The 21,870-nt window shown below is 38.5% G+C and overlaps 1 protein-coding gene across 4 annotated transcripts in view; it reads left to right on the forward strand.

The window, feature by feature from the left end:
• Positions 1-21,870, forward strand: part of DIAPH2 (diaphanous related formin 2) — a 184,472-nt gene that overhangs the window by 85,293 nt on the left and 77,309 nt on the right. For all 4 annotated transcript variants that reach the window (XM_042029287.1, XM_042029288.1, XM_042029289.1 and 1 more), the window contains one exon: positions 6,328-6,452. In XM_042029287.1, coding sequence (XP_041885221.1) covers positions 6,328-6,452 — 125 coding nt within the window. The remainder of the gene's footprint in view (positions 1-6,327; positions 6,453-21,870) is intronic.

Genomic DNA, 21,870 nt, shown 5'->3' on the forward strand with positions numbered 1-21,870 from the left:
GGCACTTCTTGTGTTGTAGTTCCAAGGAGCAATTTCTGTAGGAGATCCTTTTGGAGGCTTGCTAAGATTCCGGATTGCCTTACACTCAGTAAAATTGCTCAGTGAATTTTCCCAGTCTGTGAAGTCTTTGAGGATTTTTGTTAGTTGCTGTCTGTGTGTAACAAATGGTGTACAGAGCTGTGGTTGTTCTGCATTCTGAAGCTACATTTTGAAGTTATAATTTGGAATCCCCATTAACCAGCTTTTTGTATGGCTTGCATTTTAAGGCTCTGCTTCTCTCCCTGAAGTGTAAGTATCAAGGGCAAAATGAAAGAGCAGCCCAAATGACTCTCATGGGCTCTTGCTTATTAAAGAAATTAAAGCATTTAAGAATATCTGGCTGTAGTTAAACCAATTCAGAAGTGAAGATTGCTTTAAATGTCTTAAGTTGTGTAATCCATTTAGAATTCCTTAACACAAGCCACTAGAGAGAGGTGGAAGCTACAAAATGGCACTTTGTTCTTTCTTTTCCTGCTTCTCTGTGGTTGAATTTGCACTTTGATGGCTGTGAGGAAGGTTGTGGCACCTCTGCAAGTGGGTCAGGCAGTCAGAAAGGCCAGGTCCAGTTAGAGGTTGGGAGTATGAAGGGAGATCAGTTGGATGAAGTTGCCCAACAGCTCTGTGAGGTTTTTATATCAACAGCAGGTTGTGTGACAACAGCTTTGCTCCTTCTCTGTGCATTCCTTACTTTGTTTACTTGTCTCCTGTGCCTCATTTGCAATTTGTCTTACACCCTTGCCAGCAGTTTTGCTTCAGTATGCTCATTTAATACATTCTGATTTTGTAATTATAAGCTCTCTTTTAAAAATAAACTCAACTTTGGAGATCTTGAAAGACATTTGTAATTAAATCAACATCAAAGTACAGCGAGTTTCTGGAGTGCTCTGGAGGTGATATCCCATATTGCCAGGAGAATGCTGCTGATTGCAGAGCTGTTCTCACCCATCAGCTCCAGTGCTCCTGGTTATTTTTCTAAAATTGGGACATCTGTTTTCTAGAAGATTTGCAGTTGTAATATGAAAAGTCAGTTCAAGTAAAAAACTTTCTATGACAGGCTGTTTGCTGTTTAGTGAGGTAAATGAGAAGGGTAGAGGGGGAAGGCTGTTCCTGACAAGGGAAAGTTGGGAGTGTGGCACACACGGAGTGCCTGAGACTGAATCTCTCACTAAACTCTAAACCAAGAGTTACTGAGGCTTGGACTTGTCACAAAGTGTTTGATGTTCAAATTGTGCTCACCTCCACCTGCAGGTGGAGGGACAGTGACAGCAGTGCACACGTGCTGTGTCTGTGTTTGGCCAAGGCTGTGGAGTTGCTGTAACAGCCTGAAAGGTGGAGCACAGCTGTGTCCCTGCCTTCCTTCACCTTCCCCAGCAGTGCTGTGAGCAGGCAGATGAGATGCTGAGGCTCTCCTGGGGAAGGAAATCTTAGCATGCAAATCAAAAGTGCAAATGCACATCTATGTGTGAAATCCCTTCAAAAATTCTGTTTTGAAGGCTCCTCCAAACAAATTCCAGTACACAGTAATAGGATATGAACAAATCATTGCTCTTTGGGTAGACCTGCTCTTACTCCTAAACTTGAAAAGGTGCAGGGAAGATTCTGCGAGGGAAAAAGTCTGTTATGCATGAGGTACTGGTTGTTAAGCACAAGGGCTTTGTGTCAGAAAGCTTTCCCAGTTTTTGGAAGAGAAGGATGGCGACTCCTCTAGCTGGATAAGATAGCATCTGTTCTTCTCCTTTGACCCTGAGGTGTTTAAACATTTATTGTCTTAACAAATAGAAACTTACTTGGTATGAATTGAGTAATCAATGCTTGTAATTCCTGCAGATTATGTACTTGCTCACCCATTTCCCTCCAAACTGCCTTTCATTCTTTTGTGGAAGACTACTTCCATCTGCCCTCAGGCAGTAAGAAATAAATAGTCATTAGTATGCTTACAATGTAGTTATGGTACAAATACTGTCTAGACTTAAAAATCCATGAGTTCATTTGCTTCATACAGACTTGCTTTTGCTCACTGAAGTAATTTATGTTGTTGTCTTTCACTTCAGAGTTGTTTCGAACTGTGCACATGGCCATGCCAGTTCTGTATCATTTCACCTATCGTTATGGGGAGGACTCTGTCTGAGGCAATCTTATTTTAGAAAGGATTAGTCTGACCTTTGGTCCTATTGCTGTATTAATGTAAATACAAAATGCTTAGCTTGACTACAGGGACCAGCTAGTGCTCGACATCAACATGAGATTAACTGCTTGTAGCATTTTTCTGGGACTAAACTGCTCTACCAGACACTCACTAAGCCTTCCTTAGCGCGCAGACTGTGCAACTGCTTTCTCCAAAATAAGTAGATAGGATTGGGTTGAGGGTTTTTTTCTGAGGAGCAATTAATACAGGGAAAATAATAAGGTGAAGAAAATTATTACCTTCCATGTCAACATAATATTGTGCCCTCTCTTCAGTGACTGAATTTCTACTATAATTAAATAATAATATGCAAAATAATCTTTTAATCAGTCCAAGATTTAATGATGCATGATTGAGTTGCATTCAGTATTTGTGCAGAGACAATACTGATAGATCCAAGTGCTCGTATTAGTCTGCCCCTGAGAGGAATAATCTGGACAATACATTATTACATGACTTCACCTGGTTCATGTTAGTTCTCTGTTACAGTGATCCTGCAGTGAGTTGAAACATGCATGTTTAACTCCTGCTATTGGCTCTTTTCTTTGTCTCATAAATCCTTTTATCACCATGGTTTGAGGTACACACATTAAAGGTGCTCTATTTCTTTCCCTGTTCCAGCTTCAGGTGCCCTCTGCAAGCTAACCTTTCCTTAGGGCTAAACTAAGGGCCAGATTGACACAATTTGGACCAGATTGAGAAATTGTGCTGCCTTTTTTCCTCTCGTTGGCCTTGAAGATGGGCCCATACATAGGCTTTGGGGTTTATGCAGTTTTTTCGGACAGGGCATTTGGGGGGACCCCTGCAGTTCCTCCGGGCTGTCTTCCCCACCATCTGCACATGTTCTCAGCTACATCCCCACCCCTTACTCTTGATATGTTTCTGAACCTGTTGTCTAAGAATGCACATCATTCCTGTCTAAACTCATTTATACTCTGTCTCTACTGTTCCCCGTGTCAGCGCATTTGACTTTTGAATTTTCACACTTTGCCATTTCTTTGAATGCTGATCTTTCCACTGGGGATGGGAGTCTTAATTGTCCTGTAAAGCTGTGAGGGTGGCTGAGGTGGGTTGTTTACTGCTGTTGATTTGTTTTAATTTGGAAATGTGGCAAACATTTTATCTTTGCTAATCCAAGGAAATAAATGGCCAGGCATCCTTTAGGTTGCTTCCTTTTTTGGGGGGTCTGCTCATCCTCAAGTGTTTGGGGTTACACACAGGGCTTTTTTTTTTTTGTGGTGGCTTTTGGTGCTGGGGTTTTTTTCTTCATATTTTCTGTATTTGCCTCATGTTCCTGCCTTCAAATCAGTTATTTATGTATTGGATTTAGTTGGTTTTTCTCTCTTGTTGCAGCATTAAATGGAATAATGTTGGAATGGCTGCTCCAGAGAGGCTTTCTCAGTAAGAGCCCTTGCACAGTGCTTGCGTGCCACTGAAGGCCAAATGCTGCCTTTCATGTCCATTTTTGAGACTAGTTCTATTAAGATACCTAATTTTCACATGGAATGATGGGCAAATGGAAGGTGAACAAGCCTCTGTCTTTGAGGAGTGCAGGGGACAGGCTGTTCAGGGTGTGCATTTTGAAACGGTTTCAAGGAAATGGCTTTGTGCTGCAAGTAGAATTTATGCTTTCATAAATTAAAACCTTGCAAGAGTTTGAAGAAATTTATATGAATTTCCCTGAAAGTAAAAGGTATTCATGCTGATTCCTCTGCACGTTACTGAAGTAGTAAATCTCGAATAAAAGGGTTTATGGGAGGAAATGCAGATATTTTATTATAGTCTATATATATATGTTCCCTGTTCTGTCGTCTTTTTAAATTTGTCTTGCAGAACAACAACTTCATAAATTATTTGAACAGAAACTTGTACATTTGCCTGGGCTAGGGGAAAAAAAAAGTTAACAGAATTGCATATTCTACAATGTCTTTTTGTTAATTGAGTGTGAATATAGCAGTTAATTCTGGGAAGCACAGCTTTAGGATGCAGCCTTCTTGCTTGGATAGAGGATCTCCATCCTTTCAAAGCCAGTACTGCACCTCATCTAGGGCTTTCTGAACTTAATTTTATAGAACAGTGTTACTGAAAACACTTTACATCCATCTTAATCACAAAGGCTAACAGTTATTTGTCATTGCTTGCTGAATTTCTTTGCACTTTGGAATTTCAGACAAAAATAAACTTTTGCTACATGGTCATGCATTTAAATATTTTCAAATGGCTGCAAACAGTTAAACTTTGTGTTACGTTGCCTATTTACGTACCAGCTGCTATTTTTTTTATGAACAAAGCCACCGTTTGCATCCTCCTCATTTATTTTTCAGTTCCAGCATTTTCCTTCAGTGCTGTTTCTCCCCATCCAACTGCACAATGGCCTATAAAAACATTACAGTAATTCAGGTTCTTCAGTTCAAGCAGAAATGTGTGCTTTGATCATGATATCAAATGATTAAACTAAGGCAACCAGAACCTAAAAGCTTTGATAATTAATGTTATTCTGAGTGTTTTAGTGGTTGATTTCAAGGTTAACTCTCAAATGTGATTTTAAAAGCTACAAGGATTCTGTGGTCAGTATAGATTCCTACCCCAGCTGAATTAAGCTTTAAAAACTTTCACTGCAATTCTAGGGCTACATGATTAGTAGTTCCTTTGGTACCCAGTATAAAATGGATAAAATTGAAAATAAAATCAAGACAATGGCTGCTATAAAGACAGCTCTATTGGTGCCTTATGTATTTGAACACGCTCGTGAAATCAGTGTTATGGCTGATGTGAGTCGTTACGTAGAAAGAATAGAAAATTGATTTTCTTCTGGGAACAGCTTCCTTATTTACCAGATTTTTATTTCCTATATGCTGTTTTTCAAGCCACCGTGACTCAATTTCCTTCTACTCTTGAATCTCACGTAGTCACGGCACCATTTTTTTTTAAATAGCAAGAAAACAGAAATATAAATGGTTCTTTAGAAAGTACTTGGTGGAACTTCTGGGCAAACTGCTTGCCATCAAAAGATAATAAAATCCCCTTAACAAAATGGAGTCATTTGCTTTTCTTGGCTGCACTAGGGAGAAAGGGGTCTTGGGCTTCTCTGCTTTTCCTTGGAAGCACTGGTTTGTGAGCTGTGCAAGAGGGGACACAGAATGGAAGAGAGCCTTGGGTGCCAAAAGGCAGCTTTCAATGAAGAGGAGGTGCTTGTCCAATTGTTCTTATGATAAAAGTGAGAATGACAAATGGACCCTCATGGGTTATGGCATAAAAGTCAATATTACCAGTTCAGATTTAATTCTCCAGCTAGACTAGGAATTTCTCTGCAGAGACTCTCTCACTTTCCAGGTCTGGAATTTCTTTGTGATGTGGGATTGCCTCACTGTCACAATGGTGCTGTCATTTTTTGCTCACATGATGTATCAATTAGGGGTTGTTTAATCCAAATTAGCATCACAGTGGTTTTCACTAGAATAGCTTGTCACACAGCAAGCAGGAGTTCTTTACAGTACCCTCTTTTTTTAAATGAGTGTGCGGTACTGTGACTCCTTTACATCCTTTTGATTATCAGCAGCTTTTATTATTCAGACCTACCTTTGTCATTTACACAGCTCTGGGTCCCAGAAATCAGTGTAATTTCAGTAGAAGAAAAATATTTAATTTTTTTTCCCCCATGTCTGTTACTTAAATCATTCCTGTAACAGAAATGTTAATAATAAGATCATTCATTTAACCAACTACATGCATGAAAAAGATGAAATATCTTTGAACTCTAGTTAGTTTTTAATCTTTGAATTAGATTTAAAAGAATATTAGAAATAATAATATTAGAAATATTGGAATTTTTGCCATAAATTTAAATAGAAATGGAGTAATTTGAACTAATGGTGGAATTAAGTGGTGACATTTCGATGTTAAATATGAAGATCTGGTATATTACAGGAGATATTTTCACTTTATTTTTATGAAGGGAGGGATTTTTATGAGCAGTAATTCAGAAGAATGTGAGTCTACTTAATGGAATCATTCTCTTTAAGACTATTTATACTGACATTGTTTTTTCCCCTTTCTGGAATCTGGAAGCTTTATACTTTTTTTTTTTTTCTCCCCCCCCTCAGTTTCAGCCCAGACTTTGAAGAGCAACCTTGATTCAATGAACCAGCAGATCCAGCGCCTGGAGAAGGACATTGAGAATTTCCCTAAAACCCAGGATGAGCACGATAAGTTTGTAGAAAAGATGAGCATATCCTTTTTGCACGTCCTCACTGATCATCTGAACAGTCTCATCCTCTGCTTAAGTATTTACAGCACTTGAAAATCGGTTTTAAGTCTCTTCTTTCACACATTTCTTCTAGAGCAGAGAAAAGAGCATCGGTGAACATGGTGAATGTGAGCAAACAGAACTGAGGAGAGCTGAAAGCATCAATAATCAGATTTTCAAGGGGGCAACCAGAAAGCTCTTTTGAAGGAAGTAGTTACAGTGAGCAGCCTGTACTGAGTGAACTCAGTATGGGGATTTTTTTTTGTCTGAAAGAATTACTGAATCAATTTTAGAAACATACCAGTGGCAAAGTTGATATATTTATTATTTAGTTCCAGATGTGGTGTTTTTTGAAGGGCAGAGTATTAATTTTGTTAACGGTTTTTGGTTATTTTTTACCATCATTTTAGAGAAATATTTACATTTCTTTTCACATGAAAGTGTTCTGTCCTTTAATTTCTGTAGAGAATAGAGACTGTGGATCCTTTAAGCACTACCAAGTAAAATCTGTGGGAGACTATAATATGGTATCTGTCTAGCTTGTTTCTGTATATCCAGCTTTCATTTTGTTCAAAAGTTTGAGTAAAAAGCACACTGTAGATACAAGAAGTTCACAAAATTGCAGCAAAGACTAAGAAAAAGGCATTTTTTTTAAAAAAAGAAACCCCCAGTTTTTTATTGTGCACAAATCCCACCCCTGTGTGGATATGGGAGCGTTTGGAGTGCAGTGCATGGCAAGTCCAAGGCATTTTGTGCATTATAGAAGCTCAAATAGTTCCTGTGATATCTTTCCTTTCTTGCTGCAACAGAAGTCATGACAGAAATTGTGGGGTTTGGGGTTTTTCAGAGGAAAGAAAAAGGGGGGGATTGATGTTCAGAGCTGTTCACAGCTGCTCATCACGTTCGGTGGGTGGATGTAATGAAGAGCTTCTCCCCACTGCTGTGTCTGTGGAAAGTCAGTTTTTTGCAGGATTTACCATCTGAATGGAGTCAGTGACAGAATTTCGCAGAAGATATTTAATATCTTCTCTGTATGGATTTATTTTAAGTTCCTGACAAGACTGCAGGAAAGGAGCTTAAGGGAGACAACTCCTGACTAAGTGGAAAATTGTTTCTTATTCCTTACATCTTCCCTTTCACCTTGTCTTACGTGCAAGGGTAAGAGACTTGCTGCTGGTAATCACGTTTATCAGTTGTGCTGTTAAACAAAGCTTCTTATTTCCCTCAGGTGCATTCACGTCAGAAAAACTTCCAGAATTGCCGTGTAACTGTCCTGTGCCTTGTCACCCCGTGCAGGCTCTGCATTGTCACAGCAGCCCCGCTCTGTTCATAACTTAAACCAGTTTCTGAAATGCACCTTTACCACTGCTGCTTCTTGTTAAGTTGGACAGCTCTGCTTTCCAGCTTATAGGAGTTATTTTCCAGTTGCATTGTCCTTTTGCTACTTATGTATTTCCTTATTGAAATGATTGGCATCACCCAAATGATTTGGCAAGAAGAAAGAGCCAAGTAGGTAATATTTAACATTTTTCTCTGTAGCTTGTCACCTGAATTTCTTAGAGAAGAAAGTTTGTCTGTCAATGCAAAAGAGTAAAAGAAAGTATGTACTAATGCTTCTTAGTATTGGCAAAACCGGGAGGATCCTATGTCATGTTTGAAAATGAATTGTTCCAAGTGTCCTGGGCAGCCTGGCTCCAGTGCGTGAACGTTGATTCCCAGGTAGATTACCAACCCCTGTAATTGAAACAGCCCCCAGAACTGTGCATGCCTGGCAGCTTTTATCATCCCTGGGACTCTGAGGGCTTGACAAAAGAGATAAGCCTGTAAGAAATGAACTGATTCTACCCCAGGATTTATGTTTGCGTAATTAATAGATGACCTGATAAGGGGTGTGTTTCTTCTTTAGAAAGTCATCTCCTGTTATATCTAGTGATCAAGTTTGTTTCTGCTTATCACTGAACATTTTAAAATTTTCTACACTCCCATATTTTTATTAGATTGAAGAATAATTTTTGAGGGTGTAAAAGTGACACCCTAGTCTGCAGTATGCATTTCTTTGATTTCGTCAGCTGCCTGAAGATTTGTTGGTGATGGCACATACAGAGATTAGAAAGCTACAGAATCTCAGGCTGAACATCTCTGGGTGTGTCAGAAAATTTGAGATGTGTCTCAGTAGAGTTTTAGCATGCAGGAATTATAATATTCAAGGCATAGTTTCTCCTTCCTGTTCCTGCCATAAACAAAGCTGTTTACCAGTAGTTGTGGATGAGACTTTCTTGAGAGGGTGTGAGAGTAATACTGCTTGGAGTATCAAATTAAGTAAATTAAGTCAATAAGTTAATAATTAAGTATCAAATAATCAAGTTAACTGACAGGAAAAATACCATCCATAATACTAATTCATAATAATGAAATTAATATTCATGATATAGAAGCAAATTCTGTGAAAGAATTTAAGTAATTCTAGTTTTTTCCCAACTTTTTTTTAACAAACAAGCTTTTGGTACTGTGACAAAAAGATGAATAGAAATTCTACCTATGTTTTCATTTTGGATCTTTTCTTAGTCACTTTCTAAGCAAGATAATTTTTTACTTCACTTAATCAGTTTTTTATTTAGCACATACAGTTATTCATCTCAGTGTAGTGTGGCTGAAGAAAATAATGGGAATAAAATATTCCTTCTGTGAGTTTCTTGCTATATTAATTATATATATAAATATATTATAGCTATTTCTTGCTATATTATAAACAACTTGTGTGATTTCTGAAACAACTTTATGATCTGATCTGTGGCTGGCATTGTATTTTACTTGAAGATGAATTTGTAAATAATTCAGCTTTAAATGGGAGAGGTTTCTTTTATAACTAGCCCTGCTGCATGAAGCACTGGGGAGTCTGATTCAACAGTTTAGAAGAGCAATTACAGACTATGCCAAGTCTGGCTTTTGCTCGGCGTTTTACTTCAGTTTGTGCCTCTAATTGAAGATCTTTTCTAAGGTGCAGAGCTCTGAATTTTATATTTACTTGCTGTAGGTGTATACACTGATTTCAGTGATGTTGAAACATGAGTGTCTAGTTGGGACTTGAGAAAGATACTCAGATTAATGGAGTTCAAATGTAAATGTTATTAACAAAGATTAAAAACAACAGAATGAAAAGCAATTTCAGAGGGAACGAATGAAAAGTTGGGCAGAGTTAACATCAATATTGATTTAGAACTGTAAATACATGAATAATAAATACCACTTCTTTCCCCCTTCCAACATCTCACACACACTCTATGATAAAAGTTTATTCCTCTAGAAAATATTTATTCCTCTAGAAAATAAACAGGAGCTTTGAACGTTGTTCCAAGGAGAAGGGGGTGAGTGAGGGAGCATATTTGGTCCCTGGTTTAATCCTTTTCCTTATCCTACTGCCTGGAGAAGAATGACTTTGGCTGTGTATATTTTATGAAAAATCTGACATGAATTTATTTCTACAAAGAGTCCTTCATGTCCTGGTGTATCCTTAAACAGAGACCTTGTATGGCTTTTCTCTTTTCAGCTGTGTCGTTCACCCTAATAAGAGACATTAATGTGCCTAAACTTGTTAAAATCTTTTGCCTACCAGAGCACTAAATGCTGCCACGTGGGTTTTCTAACTGATTGCATACATGTGAAGAATTAAAAGCTTATTTTTAAAGAATTGCAACATTAAGAGAACGATGAATGAAAGAGCAAAAATTACTGCAGATAAAAAAATTCAAAGCACTGTGCATTCATCTTATCATTAAATGGAACAGCAGCAATTTGTGAACTAATTTTAATTTCCAGTAAGGAACACCATTCATTAGAACAGAATCCTTTTTATGGAATAAAAAGCTGCCTTCCTGAAAGACATGTATCCTCACTTGATGTGCATTTATGCTCCTAGTTCTATCTAATAACCATTACAGCTTCACAACTGAATACGAGGGGTTTATTTCCTCCCTTGATGGACGTCACTTGTACAGAAATGGTCTGGGAACAAGGCTGCTTTATGGGGGGGGGGACTTTTATGCAGTGGGAATGTTCAGTATTTAATGTGCATTAAACATGAACTGATAATTCTCTTGCAGGAGCTGCACTGCAGAGTCTCTTAGAGCAGCTCCTTGGGAAGGTGCAAATGTTCCCAGAGCAGGATCTGGGCATCTGGAAAGGGCTGGGAGCTGTGCCCCTGGCTGTGACTGAGCAGCAGGACAGCAATTCCACCTGCCCCAGAGTGCTGAGACAATGGCAATGGCAGGAACGCTCCTGGCATCTCTCAGCACTTGGGATTTCCTCCTGGCTTCTCAGGGAGGAATAATTCCCTTCAAGTGTTTGGAGATGTCGTTTTTAGGAAAGTCTGGGGTTTTTTTGTAACTTGAAATGTACTAGTGCCTTAATTTCTGTAGGAAAATGTACATTAATATCTGAAGTTGCTCATGAACAGGAGATTCTCATAAATAACCCCATGAGGAAACATTTCTGGGGCCTTGTGTATGTCCCTGCCTTTGAAGTAACTATCTTCTGCCTGAATGTATTTAAATGTGGTTTAAAGGTAGAGGCATTTCTCAGTGCTTTGGGAACTGGAAGAGAGAACCATTCAATGATTTTTCTAATTCCAAGTCACGTATAAACCTTCGAAGAGGTTGATATACCTGCCTTTTCTTGCAAAATATATATATATAAAATTTTCTTTCTTGCTAGCTACAAAAATGACATTTGAAAACAGCTTAATTTGCAAGTGCAACTCTTGACTAAAGGAGAATTATGGTTATTTATCCATATAAAATACTTTTCCTAAGTAAGCCCTGTAATGCTGTACGGCTTCTGCCTTACAGTTAATTTTAGTATATAAATTGTTCATGTCTCAAGGAACTTTTTGAAGCAGGGCATGCATTTAAGTGCCAGGAATACCTTTTTTTTGCCCTGCTACAGACTTATGTCAATTTGAAGTGATTGGTAATGAGTTATTAAAATGTTCTTAAGAATAGCCACCTTGTACTACTGTTCTGTAGGGTCTTATGCAAATTGATTAACGTGAGCAAAGAAAAAAGTATCACATGGGTGGTGTACTTCACATTTTGCATCTAGGACGCTCTGTTCTAAGTTTTTGTAGCTCTAAGACAGCTAAATTTGTGATTTGGGTATTAGATTTGAGATTCCAGTGATTTGCTTGGCTGTTTGACAGCCCCCGAGTCTGCATGCCCCAGATTTGCATTATTTTGTATTGCCCCAAATGCAAGAAAAAAATCCCTAAAATGCACTTTTGAAAAGGAAATTGACAGTGTATCATTTTCTGAGAGGTTACATTTAAAAACCTTTTATCTCTGAACACTCGCCTGATATTTAAATGGGGCTGCCACAGCAACCAAGACACACTTGATTAAACTGCTCGTGCTTGTAATTCTGAGAAGTACATCTGAGGGGCTGCAGGATTTCATCAGCACTGGCAGAAAATCCCCCTGCTGAAAGCACGGCGATAGAAGATAGGAAGAATTAGTTTGTACAAATAATCTGCTTTTCTTTTCCAAACTAGAGGCTTTTTTAGAAAATTCAGGGCATTGGTGAATGAACAGAGTTTTCCTTCTCCATTTTTGCATTGCTAATTGTTTAAGCTCGTGGCATCTCAGTAGTTTGAATCCTATCGAAGAACTGACCCAGCCAAGTTAAAAATCAGATTACAAGCAATTTGGGCTATATTTAGTTACGTATATTCAATTGACATTATTAAGCTATAGGGGGAAAAAAACACCAGTATTTGATGCTGTTGAGTTCAAATGTACTTAAGTTGTTTACTTAGTCTTTAGAGAGTGTGTCTCCCCAGCACATAAACGATCCTGTGTGCAGAGCTGCCTTTTTATAAGTACCAGTTTAAAAATAAAATATTCAGCAGGTCAGAAATATGGCCAGGACCTTTTGCAGTTAGAGGGCACAACATCAGCAACACATTCTGAAATCTCAGTCCTCAACAACACTCATGCAAACAACCCCAGAAGCTGAAATTTTATTTATTTATTTATTTGGCAAGCCTGTTGTTCACTGACAGTCATGATAGAACTGTTGCCATTCAATTTGATTTCCACTGAGAAATGTCCTCTGTGGCCCTGTGGCATTGACTAGCCCCTTCACTTACCTAATTCTTCACCCTGGAATAAAAAAAAAACAAACCAATAATCCCCCCACTAAAATGGCTTTGAAGTATTTGCATGGCCGGTGTCACGTTTGGTGTGAGTGGATGTTTGTCATGAAGGTCAACACCCATAATTGAATTAAGGTGAGGTTAAATGTGCTGATTCTGCTGCAGATAAATATTCCAGAGCTGCAGCTCATTACCCCCTTGTGTTTGCTGGGATGTGCAGCAGGTGAATGCTGTGAATCTTTGGACAAAGTTAACTTATAAAAATATATCACTGAAAAAAGGCAAATCATTTTGCTGTCCTAATAGAATGACTCTCCTTTTCTGGTCCTGACTGAAACCAGTTGTGTTTGGTTTGTGATGTAATACAGTAAATGGCACTGTTGCTAATTATTGTCCCAAATAATCATCTTTCTAAACTGGGGAGGGGGGAAAGATCAATCAATTTGTCATGATCCCATTACAAACCTAATTGCAGAATTGCAGTGCAGATTTTTACACTGGGCCATTTAAAGGGAAATGCTTTCCCTTCATCTACTCTGGTGCTTTGAGCATGCATGGTTACTAAGCTGTAACCCTTGTAGAATTAGATACTTCCCAATTAAAGATGAGTTTAACCTTGTGGAAAAACAACTTTAATCTCCTTCTGCTTGGCCAGGTCCAGTTTCCCTGCTGAGAGACAGGATAGCATGAACACTTCTTTGTAGGAGATGGCTGAGGAATGAAGGTTTGAGCAGTCATAGCCTTTGTTTTTCTGCCCCCTGCTTTGTTTATTCTGAGGAAATACTGAGAGATACATGAGAGGTAGTGGTGGAAGGGACTGTCATTCTGTCTGCTGTTCAGTCTGTAAGGTTTCAAAGTCAGTGTGGGATTACAAGGGTTTCTTGCAGGGTGTGTGGAGTGGCAGGTTTATCTTGGACCAGAGCACCACACAATCATTTCCAAACCTAAAGCACCTCCTTTGTTTTACTGCCTCTCTCTCTCTCAGCTTTAATGAGCCATGGTGAAGCTTTCTGGGATGAATGTGGGTGATTCTTTGTGTGTGTGGTTTTTTAATCACACCAAGTAAGAAATTTTCCTTAAGGTATACTGAAATTCTGTATTTTCCTCTGTGGTGCACTAAGCATCAAAAGAATTGTTAGTCTGTTTTTATTGCAGACCATCAAGTACCAGACGTGCTGTTTAGATATTTCATGTGAACTATTTCGTTTGATGGAGCCTGCATGTTGCTTAGTGAAATGGAATTTGAAAAACTTTAAATTGGTCAGGTCTCATCTGGCAAGATTTCAGATGTTTATTTTTATCCTAATGTGAGTTTTTTTACAGTACTTTGCTGGGCTTTTGCTTTGTACCTGGCTTTATTCCCTTTATTATATCTATGTGCTTTAATATCTTTATATCCATTGTTGGGAAAGGAATTCTACCCAGGCCTGCATAATTGATCATGAGATACTCCATTCTTTTATGAACAAAACACGATATAAGCCAACAGAGAGACATTAGTAAATCAGTGTTTCAGTGCTTGACCAGTAATGTGAAAATTGCTGATTTGCTTTGAGACAAGATGAGCCTCAGACTACAGGCTGCCTTAAGGGTACGAACACAGCATGATGAGAGGTAACAATATGTTCAGTAGGATAAGGGATCATTCAGGTCCTTCAGGGGCTGGTGGGAAATCCATTTTTATCTACCTGCTTCAGAGAGAGTCTGTGACAAAATTTAGTCTATCAGCTAAATTACCAGACAAAAGAATCAGTAAATAATGCACATACAAAGAGAAATACTGAAGGGTTGTGGATCAGGAATCAAGACCTCTGACAGTGTGAGAAAAACTTTGGAGAGGTGTGGGATACTATAATGGAGAAAACCAGTAATGGACTGTGCATCTGGGAGGATGTGGTTTATGGCAAGATAAATCGTGCACTGCCTGCTCTTTGAGGTAAAAATCCAGAAGGCAAGCACAGTAGGAAATGCAGTATAAACAGTACGTTCTCATAAAGTAAAATTAATTAATTTGAATATTTGCTAAGGGTGTGTTCTTTATTTTGGTGTGTAGAGGTGGCATTGTGTGTTGATTTCATGGCTTTTATGTTTGTATAGATGCCATTCACCAAAGAAGTCAGGCCAGTCTGCCAATTGTTGGACAGAGTTGAAAGTAAGGCTGGCAGGGTGATGGGATCTCACAGAAATGAGCAGGCCTGGGGGGAGGAAAAGTAAAAGAAGTAGTATATAGAGACAAAAAAAAAAAGGAAAGAAAAATGCTAGTAATTCATCTTCATGAAAAATCCTGTTTTTTAATAGAAATACTGAATCCATGGACTAACTTAAAATTTTGTGCTTATATGCCCTCAGTCATGTCTAATAAAAGCTTTTTTTAAACTTTCCCAGATGGTGAATTTCCCCAGTTCATCTGGGTTTTCAGGGTCAGCTGGGACTCATTTTTTGTTACCTTAATGTTGCCCTTTAAAGGGGTTTTCTCTTCTTGTTTCCCCCTCATTCAGATGTGTGCAGAAAGAATTAAATCTCTCTCCTTGCCATACTCAACAGTGCTTTTTAAAGAGCTTTCCACTCCCTATCACATAATATTTCTTTATTTTTTTTTTCCTCTTTGATCCATCTTAAAGCAAAGTGAAAATGCTTGCTGTGTTCCAGGTGATAACTATAGGATTATATAGGTATAATCTTTACTTGGATTGAATTTGAAAAGCACCTAATAATGTGTCATGTTTTATTGCATAATGTTCATTTCTTTCACAGCTATTTGATGTCAGTAAAAAAAAAAGTGACAAATCCCTTTGGAAAATGATCCTTTGTATTTTCACTGGCCTGGACTAAGGCAGAGTTTTCATAAAGTTAATAGTTTAAAATACAAGAACTTTGGAACATTATAAAGGAAAATTGTGTTATGCAAAGCACAGTATCAATTTTCTTTGACAGTTCATTTCTACCTTCAGATTTTCATTCCTTTTTACGAAGGAAAGGCCTGATATGAGGAGACATAAGATGATATTGATTCTTTCATACTGGGTTATAGTAAGAATTCTGTGAACAGAAGTGTACAAATAACCTGTACATTCCATTGTAGTGTGAATAGAGGAAGAAATTGGTAAATGTCAGATGGGGAGGCACAATGATGGCAACAGGTGACAATCAAGAACCTCCAGTTGCTTATTTTTCTAATTTTATTTGTTGAAAAACATATATTCTGTAGATTTCATAGCATGAACTTTTGTACGTTTAATTGCAGACGTTTGATTGGAGATCTGTGTTGGATTTTTGGTTTAATCCCTAAGATGATGTGGCTGTGCCACAGGAGGGAGCTCTGTTGTGTTCTGCACCTTGAGGACAGCACCTAAAATTGTGCTGCAGAGCCTGAGGAAGATGGAGAGAGGACTGGGGACAGGGAAGGAGGAGAGAATAAAAAGAGCTTGTGTTGGCTGGCTGGGGAGAGAGAACTTTCTGACAGCAGTCTGCACAGCACATGAAAATTATATAGGAGAAAAAACCATGTGCAAGATTCCAAAGAATAAAATTCTATGAACAGAACTCTACTTCTGTACATCTAACAGAAATTTAATGGCTCCTTGATTGTGAATCACTGCCTGAGGGACACTGGGCTTTCATCTTTAAGTTTGTATTAAATCAGGTTGTCCAGATTACTGAAAGATATTTTTGTAAATGATTGTGCTTTATTAGAGTGATAATCTATTTGAAATCCATCCTTTAATTATTGTATGCTTATTTTAAAATCAGAAATTGAAGGGAGAGTGCTCTCTATAAATCCCTGGAGCTGCAGCTTTAGATACCAAAATCAAACTGTCCTGAGGAACTCCTTTAGCAAAATGTTGTTGTTGATGGAGCTGCTTTTTGCCCTCCACACTTCTCCACACTTCAAATAGAAAATTTGTTTTTAAAGCCCAAGTGTTTTGGAGGGGAAGGATGTCACTGAGCAACAAGAGGTGCCTGTGAGTAAAGGAAACCTCGATTTCAGATGCTGATTGCCCTGTGGTTCTGCTCTCGGCTTTTCCCTCTGGCCAGAACAGTTGTTTAAGGAATATTCTCAAGTGTCTGTTGTCTGAGATGGAATTTTGAGGGGTGACTTCACTTTCCTGACTTTTCCTTGGTTTAATCCCAGTCACTGGGGACAAGGCTGTTTGTGTGCAGGCAGTGGTGAACTTCTAGCAAATAACTGCCCAATAAGTTATTTATCCCAAAAACATGGAACCATTTCTGGAGAGAAAAGAGGAGTGGAAGGACATACACCCCTTCACTCAAACCATATATGATGTGTGGTTTTATGTAGGCACCTGGTATTCAAAATGTTACTTAGGTGCAAAATAAACTCATTTTAGTGCAGTTTTTCACTTTCATTTTCTCCTCTGCTTGGGTTTGTGAACACTTCATTAGAGCAGTTGTTTGCACTAAGCAAATCTCTCAAATTTGAATAAAGTTATTCTATGTTGGGTTTTTTCCTCAGGTGACATAAAATTCCTTTTCCTCCTTGATTTGGAACATCTGGGCTCTTGAAACATTATCCAATCAGCAGTTTGTCACATTTCCCAAAGCAAATTGAGGACTTGAGACACTGCAGCACTAAAGGAAACCCAGAAATACAGGGAGCCATGTCTCTTTTCCATCCCCAGCCTTTACCAGAAACTTTCTCTCGATGAAGGAGCCATCAGATCTCCTGATTGAAGCTTGTGCAAACCGGGTGCAACTGACAGCTCAAACATCCCTCCCTTCATTAAACCCGGCGGAGGTGAGCAAAAGCTGCTTGATCAAAGAGAGAGGGAACGTGGCTGCAGTTCCTGTGAAAGATTTAGGGCACACAGAGCTGTAATTATTGTTTAAGGCATCTGATTGTGTGATCCAAAGCTCATATAATATTTCTAGGAGTGGCCACCTTGCCAGGCTTCTGCTGAAGTACCTATTAACACTTTTTTATTGTTGCTAGAACGTGTCAACACGTTGTGGTATTTGAAACAGTCACCACTAATTTGAATATAATATGCAAAACAAATTTTACAGCAGCATTTTGTTTGTACAAGCTGCATTTTTGTTGTTTTCTTTCTTGTTTTTATTCATCTAAAGAGATTTTTATCTAATTGTTCTCCAGGGAAGGGATGCTACAAATCCATTACTCAGGCAACATTTTCTGTTTGATATGTGCTTGACTATCATATTTTCTGTGTTGCCTTCTAATTAATGCAGGAATAGTGATTAATTGTTTGCCACCACAAAAAAATAAGAGATTTGAGTTTGGACCAAAAGCTACAAATACTGCTCTTCATACTGTTTCAAATTTTTTAAAAATCAAAATACCACAAATGAGAATTTAAGAACTAGATGGTTTCTATTATCAGGTAGTATGAAGACAGTTTCAAAGTTCAGGTGCCTTCATCAGTGGAAATAAAGCGTTGCTTTCTCCAGGATGAAAAGTTGGGGTTGCTTTCAGGGTTTTAGAGCTTTTAAAAACTCTTTTGATCTTTCTGTCCTCTCCTAAAAATGGGAGTATGGAATTTGGGAGGTATTTCCCTGTCATAATTATGGAAAAAAACCTTCTGAAGTCATCAACTTTCTTTTTCTTTGAATAATAAAACCTAGAAGTGGTTCAGGTTAATTTAGGTTAATGCCTAGCTCTAATTTTGGAGTGGGGTTTTTTGGTTTTTTTTTTTTTTTTTTGAGATAAGATCTTTCCTTCTCTAGCCTGCAGCTTTAGAAATTTTGCCTTTTGTGTTCTCTTTGGAGAGCCAAGTGCTCTTATTTACTTTTCAAGTTTTCTTCTTTTGGCTACCACAGGAAATTCCTAAATTGCTACCCTCAATCTTTGAGCCAACTTTCCCAGTATAAAACAGTTTGAGAATCAGCCTGTGGAGTTTGCTCCTTGGACTGAATATTTTATAAAGTAGCCCTTGTTTATCAGGTTTTACCCAGAGACTTCCTCTGGGACTTTCAGAGAAATGAGCAGTGATCTTTGTGTGCTCATTAACAGAAGCATAAATAAAAAAGTAATACTGAAATGATGTTGACAAAAGCTTCCTCCTGTGCACAGCAATGTGGTGGAATCAATGGAAATTGTCTTTTCATTACTGAGAAGTTTGAATGCTGCAAAGTTAGGAATTGATGTGCTTGCTTAGAGCTGGGAGTAAGTAAACACTGACAGATTTTTTAGTGTTTACAAGATGAAAGTTTTACAGCCATTAAGGGACAGGTCAGAAAGCTTCATCTTAAATAACATGAACTTAAGTGGGATTCTGAGATTTTGGGACAGGGAGCAGGTCACAGCCAGGGTGGTTCTTGGATGGTGGGTGATCTTTCTGTGCTTCATTTCCATGAACACAAAACCCACTGGAATCCTGTCTTTTTACAATGAGTGCAGTTGTGTTACATCGTTCTGATGGTTAATGATGATTTCAGGTACTAATGGAACAAAGGGAGAGGAAGAGCCCTCCTTGCTCCAAGACAGCTCAGAATCCACTGTTCTTCTGTGTTTTGGTTTGTTTGGGCTTTTTCCTGAGCTGTTCTGTCAAATGCTGAATGATGAGGTAATTTGCTCCGTAATGAGAAAGAAATTCTCACACTGAGCTTTTTATGGGTATTTTATTAGGGAATCTTTAAGCTTTTCAGAAGTACATGATTTTGTGTACACAGATGGAGCGGGGCTCCTGCTATGGATCTTGGTTTCTTTGGGTTCTCATTTGGGTAGAGTGAAGTGCTTTGCAATGAAGATTTCTGCAATCTATTTTTTTTGTTGTTGTTGGGTTTTTTTTGTTTTGTTTTTGCAAAGGTGTCCAACAGGAAGAAAAGATTAGGGATATAATTGTGATTCATAATTATCTGTGTATGCTCCAGAAGTTTTGGCTGCTGTGCAGTCACAGAGATGCATTATGGATGTAGTGTGAGTGATAAAATTGTTAGCATGTGTTTACATCCTGATAGCAGGTGAAAATAGAGCCATCAGTGTAAATGACTTACTGCTATTAAAGCTGAATTTCTGTCTTCAGTTAGTAAGTTCTGTTTGTATTTCCACAGTTCAATTTGAAGAATGCTGTATTATGAATGAGCTGGGAGATGAGAAACTAAGAGCTCTTGTGCATCCTTCATTAAAGATGACACTATTGAATCAAACTTTCTCTTCTAACTGGTTAAAAGGGATGGTTCCTCAGGCCAGAATCCTGCTCTGCAACGATTTGCAAGAGTTTTAAAGTGCAGGAATGCAGTTGGTGTGGTTGAAATACTTGTAGTAAATTTATACACTTGGTGGCAATTGTCATTAAAAATCATTCAAAAAGTATTTGAGTCCTTGTTGAAGTATATTTCTTTTATATTAGTGTAGATAAGTGTGCCTTCTCTACTATATCTATATTTTTACTCTGTATTTTTGAAAAATGCATTAAGAGAAGAACTTATTTATATTGGGAATAGTAAATTAATTACCAGTTTTCCTATTGTAAGTTATAAGTAATTGTTGGGTTTTGGTTGGGTTTTTTTAAACTAGTGAGTCATAAAACCTGTAGAATCAGTTAGAAATGTACCTAAAAAGCAAATGTAAAGGAAATCATGTGGAGAGTGATGATAAGCTGTGTTTCTGTTTTCCTAGTGATGCTGTGCTATCTTTGAGAAGGGTTTGTAATCAATATTAGCTTCAGTGTACACAGCAGAATAAGAAACCTCGAGACATTCAGTAAAACTGAAGTTAACTGGAAAATAAGTAGATCAGATATTTAAATAAATAAAGTTTAGGTGCCTTTGCTTTCCAGACTTGTAAAAAATTCCAGGCTGATTATCTTTTACCTCCTTGTTACAGTGCTAATGCACAGATTATGCTAAATCCACTGATTCCTTCCCTTTAGGTTGAGTAGGTTTATAAATGAGAACAACTTCCCCCTGCAGTCCCAGAGGGCCTTGGTTTCCTTTTGTTCTCGTGTTTTTGCCCTCCACCAGGAGTGAACCCACCTAGAGCATGATCCCAGGTGCCTATTTTGGAAATGAGTTCTTTTGTGTCAACACAAACTTTGGGGAACTGAGCATTCCATGAAAATGGAGTTCCCCTGGAATGCTGCTCCCCGTTCTCCTGTGAGCAGCAGCTGCAGGGCCGTGGCACACAGAACCTGCAGTGCCTCCCTGCAGAGTGCTCAGAACTTTCTGGCAGCTCTCCCCTCTGGGTTTCTTCCATCTGCTGGAGCTATCAAAGGCATCAGCTGGGTGGCCTGGTTTTGTTGTGCTGTTTCTGATCTGTGGTGAACATCCCTTCAATTCCATTTCTGTGTAGTGCCTGTGGCCCTGGAGAGGGGCTCCTGAGCTGCTGGAGGTGCTGCAGTGGGTTCCTGGAACCATGGCAAAGTGACCAGCGTGGCTCCTGCTGTGGCTCGTGCACTGCTGATGGGTGCCCAGCTGCCGGTGCTGCCTCTCATTTGCCCTGCACATGCTGACAGCTGTGGCTTTATTAACTTTTATTCAAGTTACTGAGACACTCATGTGAAATCCACAGCAGATATTACAGTAGAAGTGATGACTTAACCCCCAGCTGAACTGAGGTCTTCAACCTTGATTTCTCTGATCCCATTTTTCATCTATGAAAATGGAGAAAAACAGTAGAAAACATGGAAGGGTAAAGGTAGGGGTCCTCATATGGACTTAAAGAAATCATTTCTCCTATAATTAGTGATTAGTGATTTTTTATCTCTGACATAAAGTGGTAGCACAGCAGCATATTAAGGTTTACATCCATTGATTGCTAACATTATTTTAGGCTTTGCACGGGGTGTCTGATAGCTTTTGCAGTCAAGTATTGGCATAGAATTCTCTTAAGGTTATGTAAGAAACTAAGAAATATGGTTATGTGGAAAAAACCAGCTTCTGAATAAAGTACTTTCTACTAATTGAACAAGCACCTTTGGACTTGTTAATGAAAAAAATCTGTCATTTTTGGTTTGGTGTAGAAAGGTGAGAAAGAAACCATGTTTAGAGTTTTTAAATGAGCATGCAGTAAAGCTTCAATCTCTGTTCAGGAAAACTGCTGGAATTAAGTATTGCTATTACACAGAGTCGAGATACCTTTGATTCCTCACTGATTTTTTTCCTGAAACAGTTTAGACATATCTGGCTCTGCTCCCCTGGAATTGCTCTGTTGACTGAATTAGTGCATTTCAAGAGGATGTTTTAAGCTACTAATACTTTATAAGAAGGAAGGTTGGGTGAAGCAGATGGAGTGTGACAGTAACTTTGTTCATATTGCATGGTCTGTGCCTGGGAACT

The sequence above is a fragment of the Corvus kubaryi genome, unplaced genomic scaffold (assembly GCF_017639235.1).
Source record: "Corvus kubaryi isolate FWS band 111438036 unplaced genomic scaffold, C.kubaryi_AGA036_p1.0 37322, whole genome shotgun sequence".
Classification (NCBI taxonomy): Eukaryota; Metazoa; Chordata; class Aves; order Passeriformes; family Corvidae; genus Corvus; species Corvus kubaryi.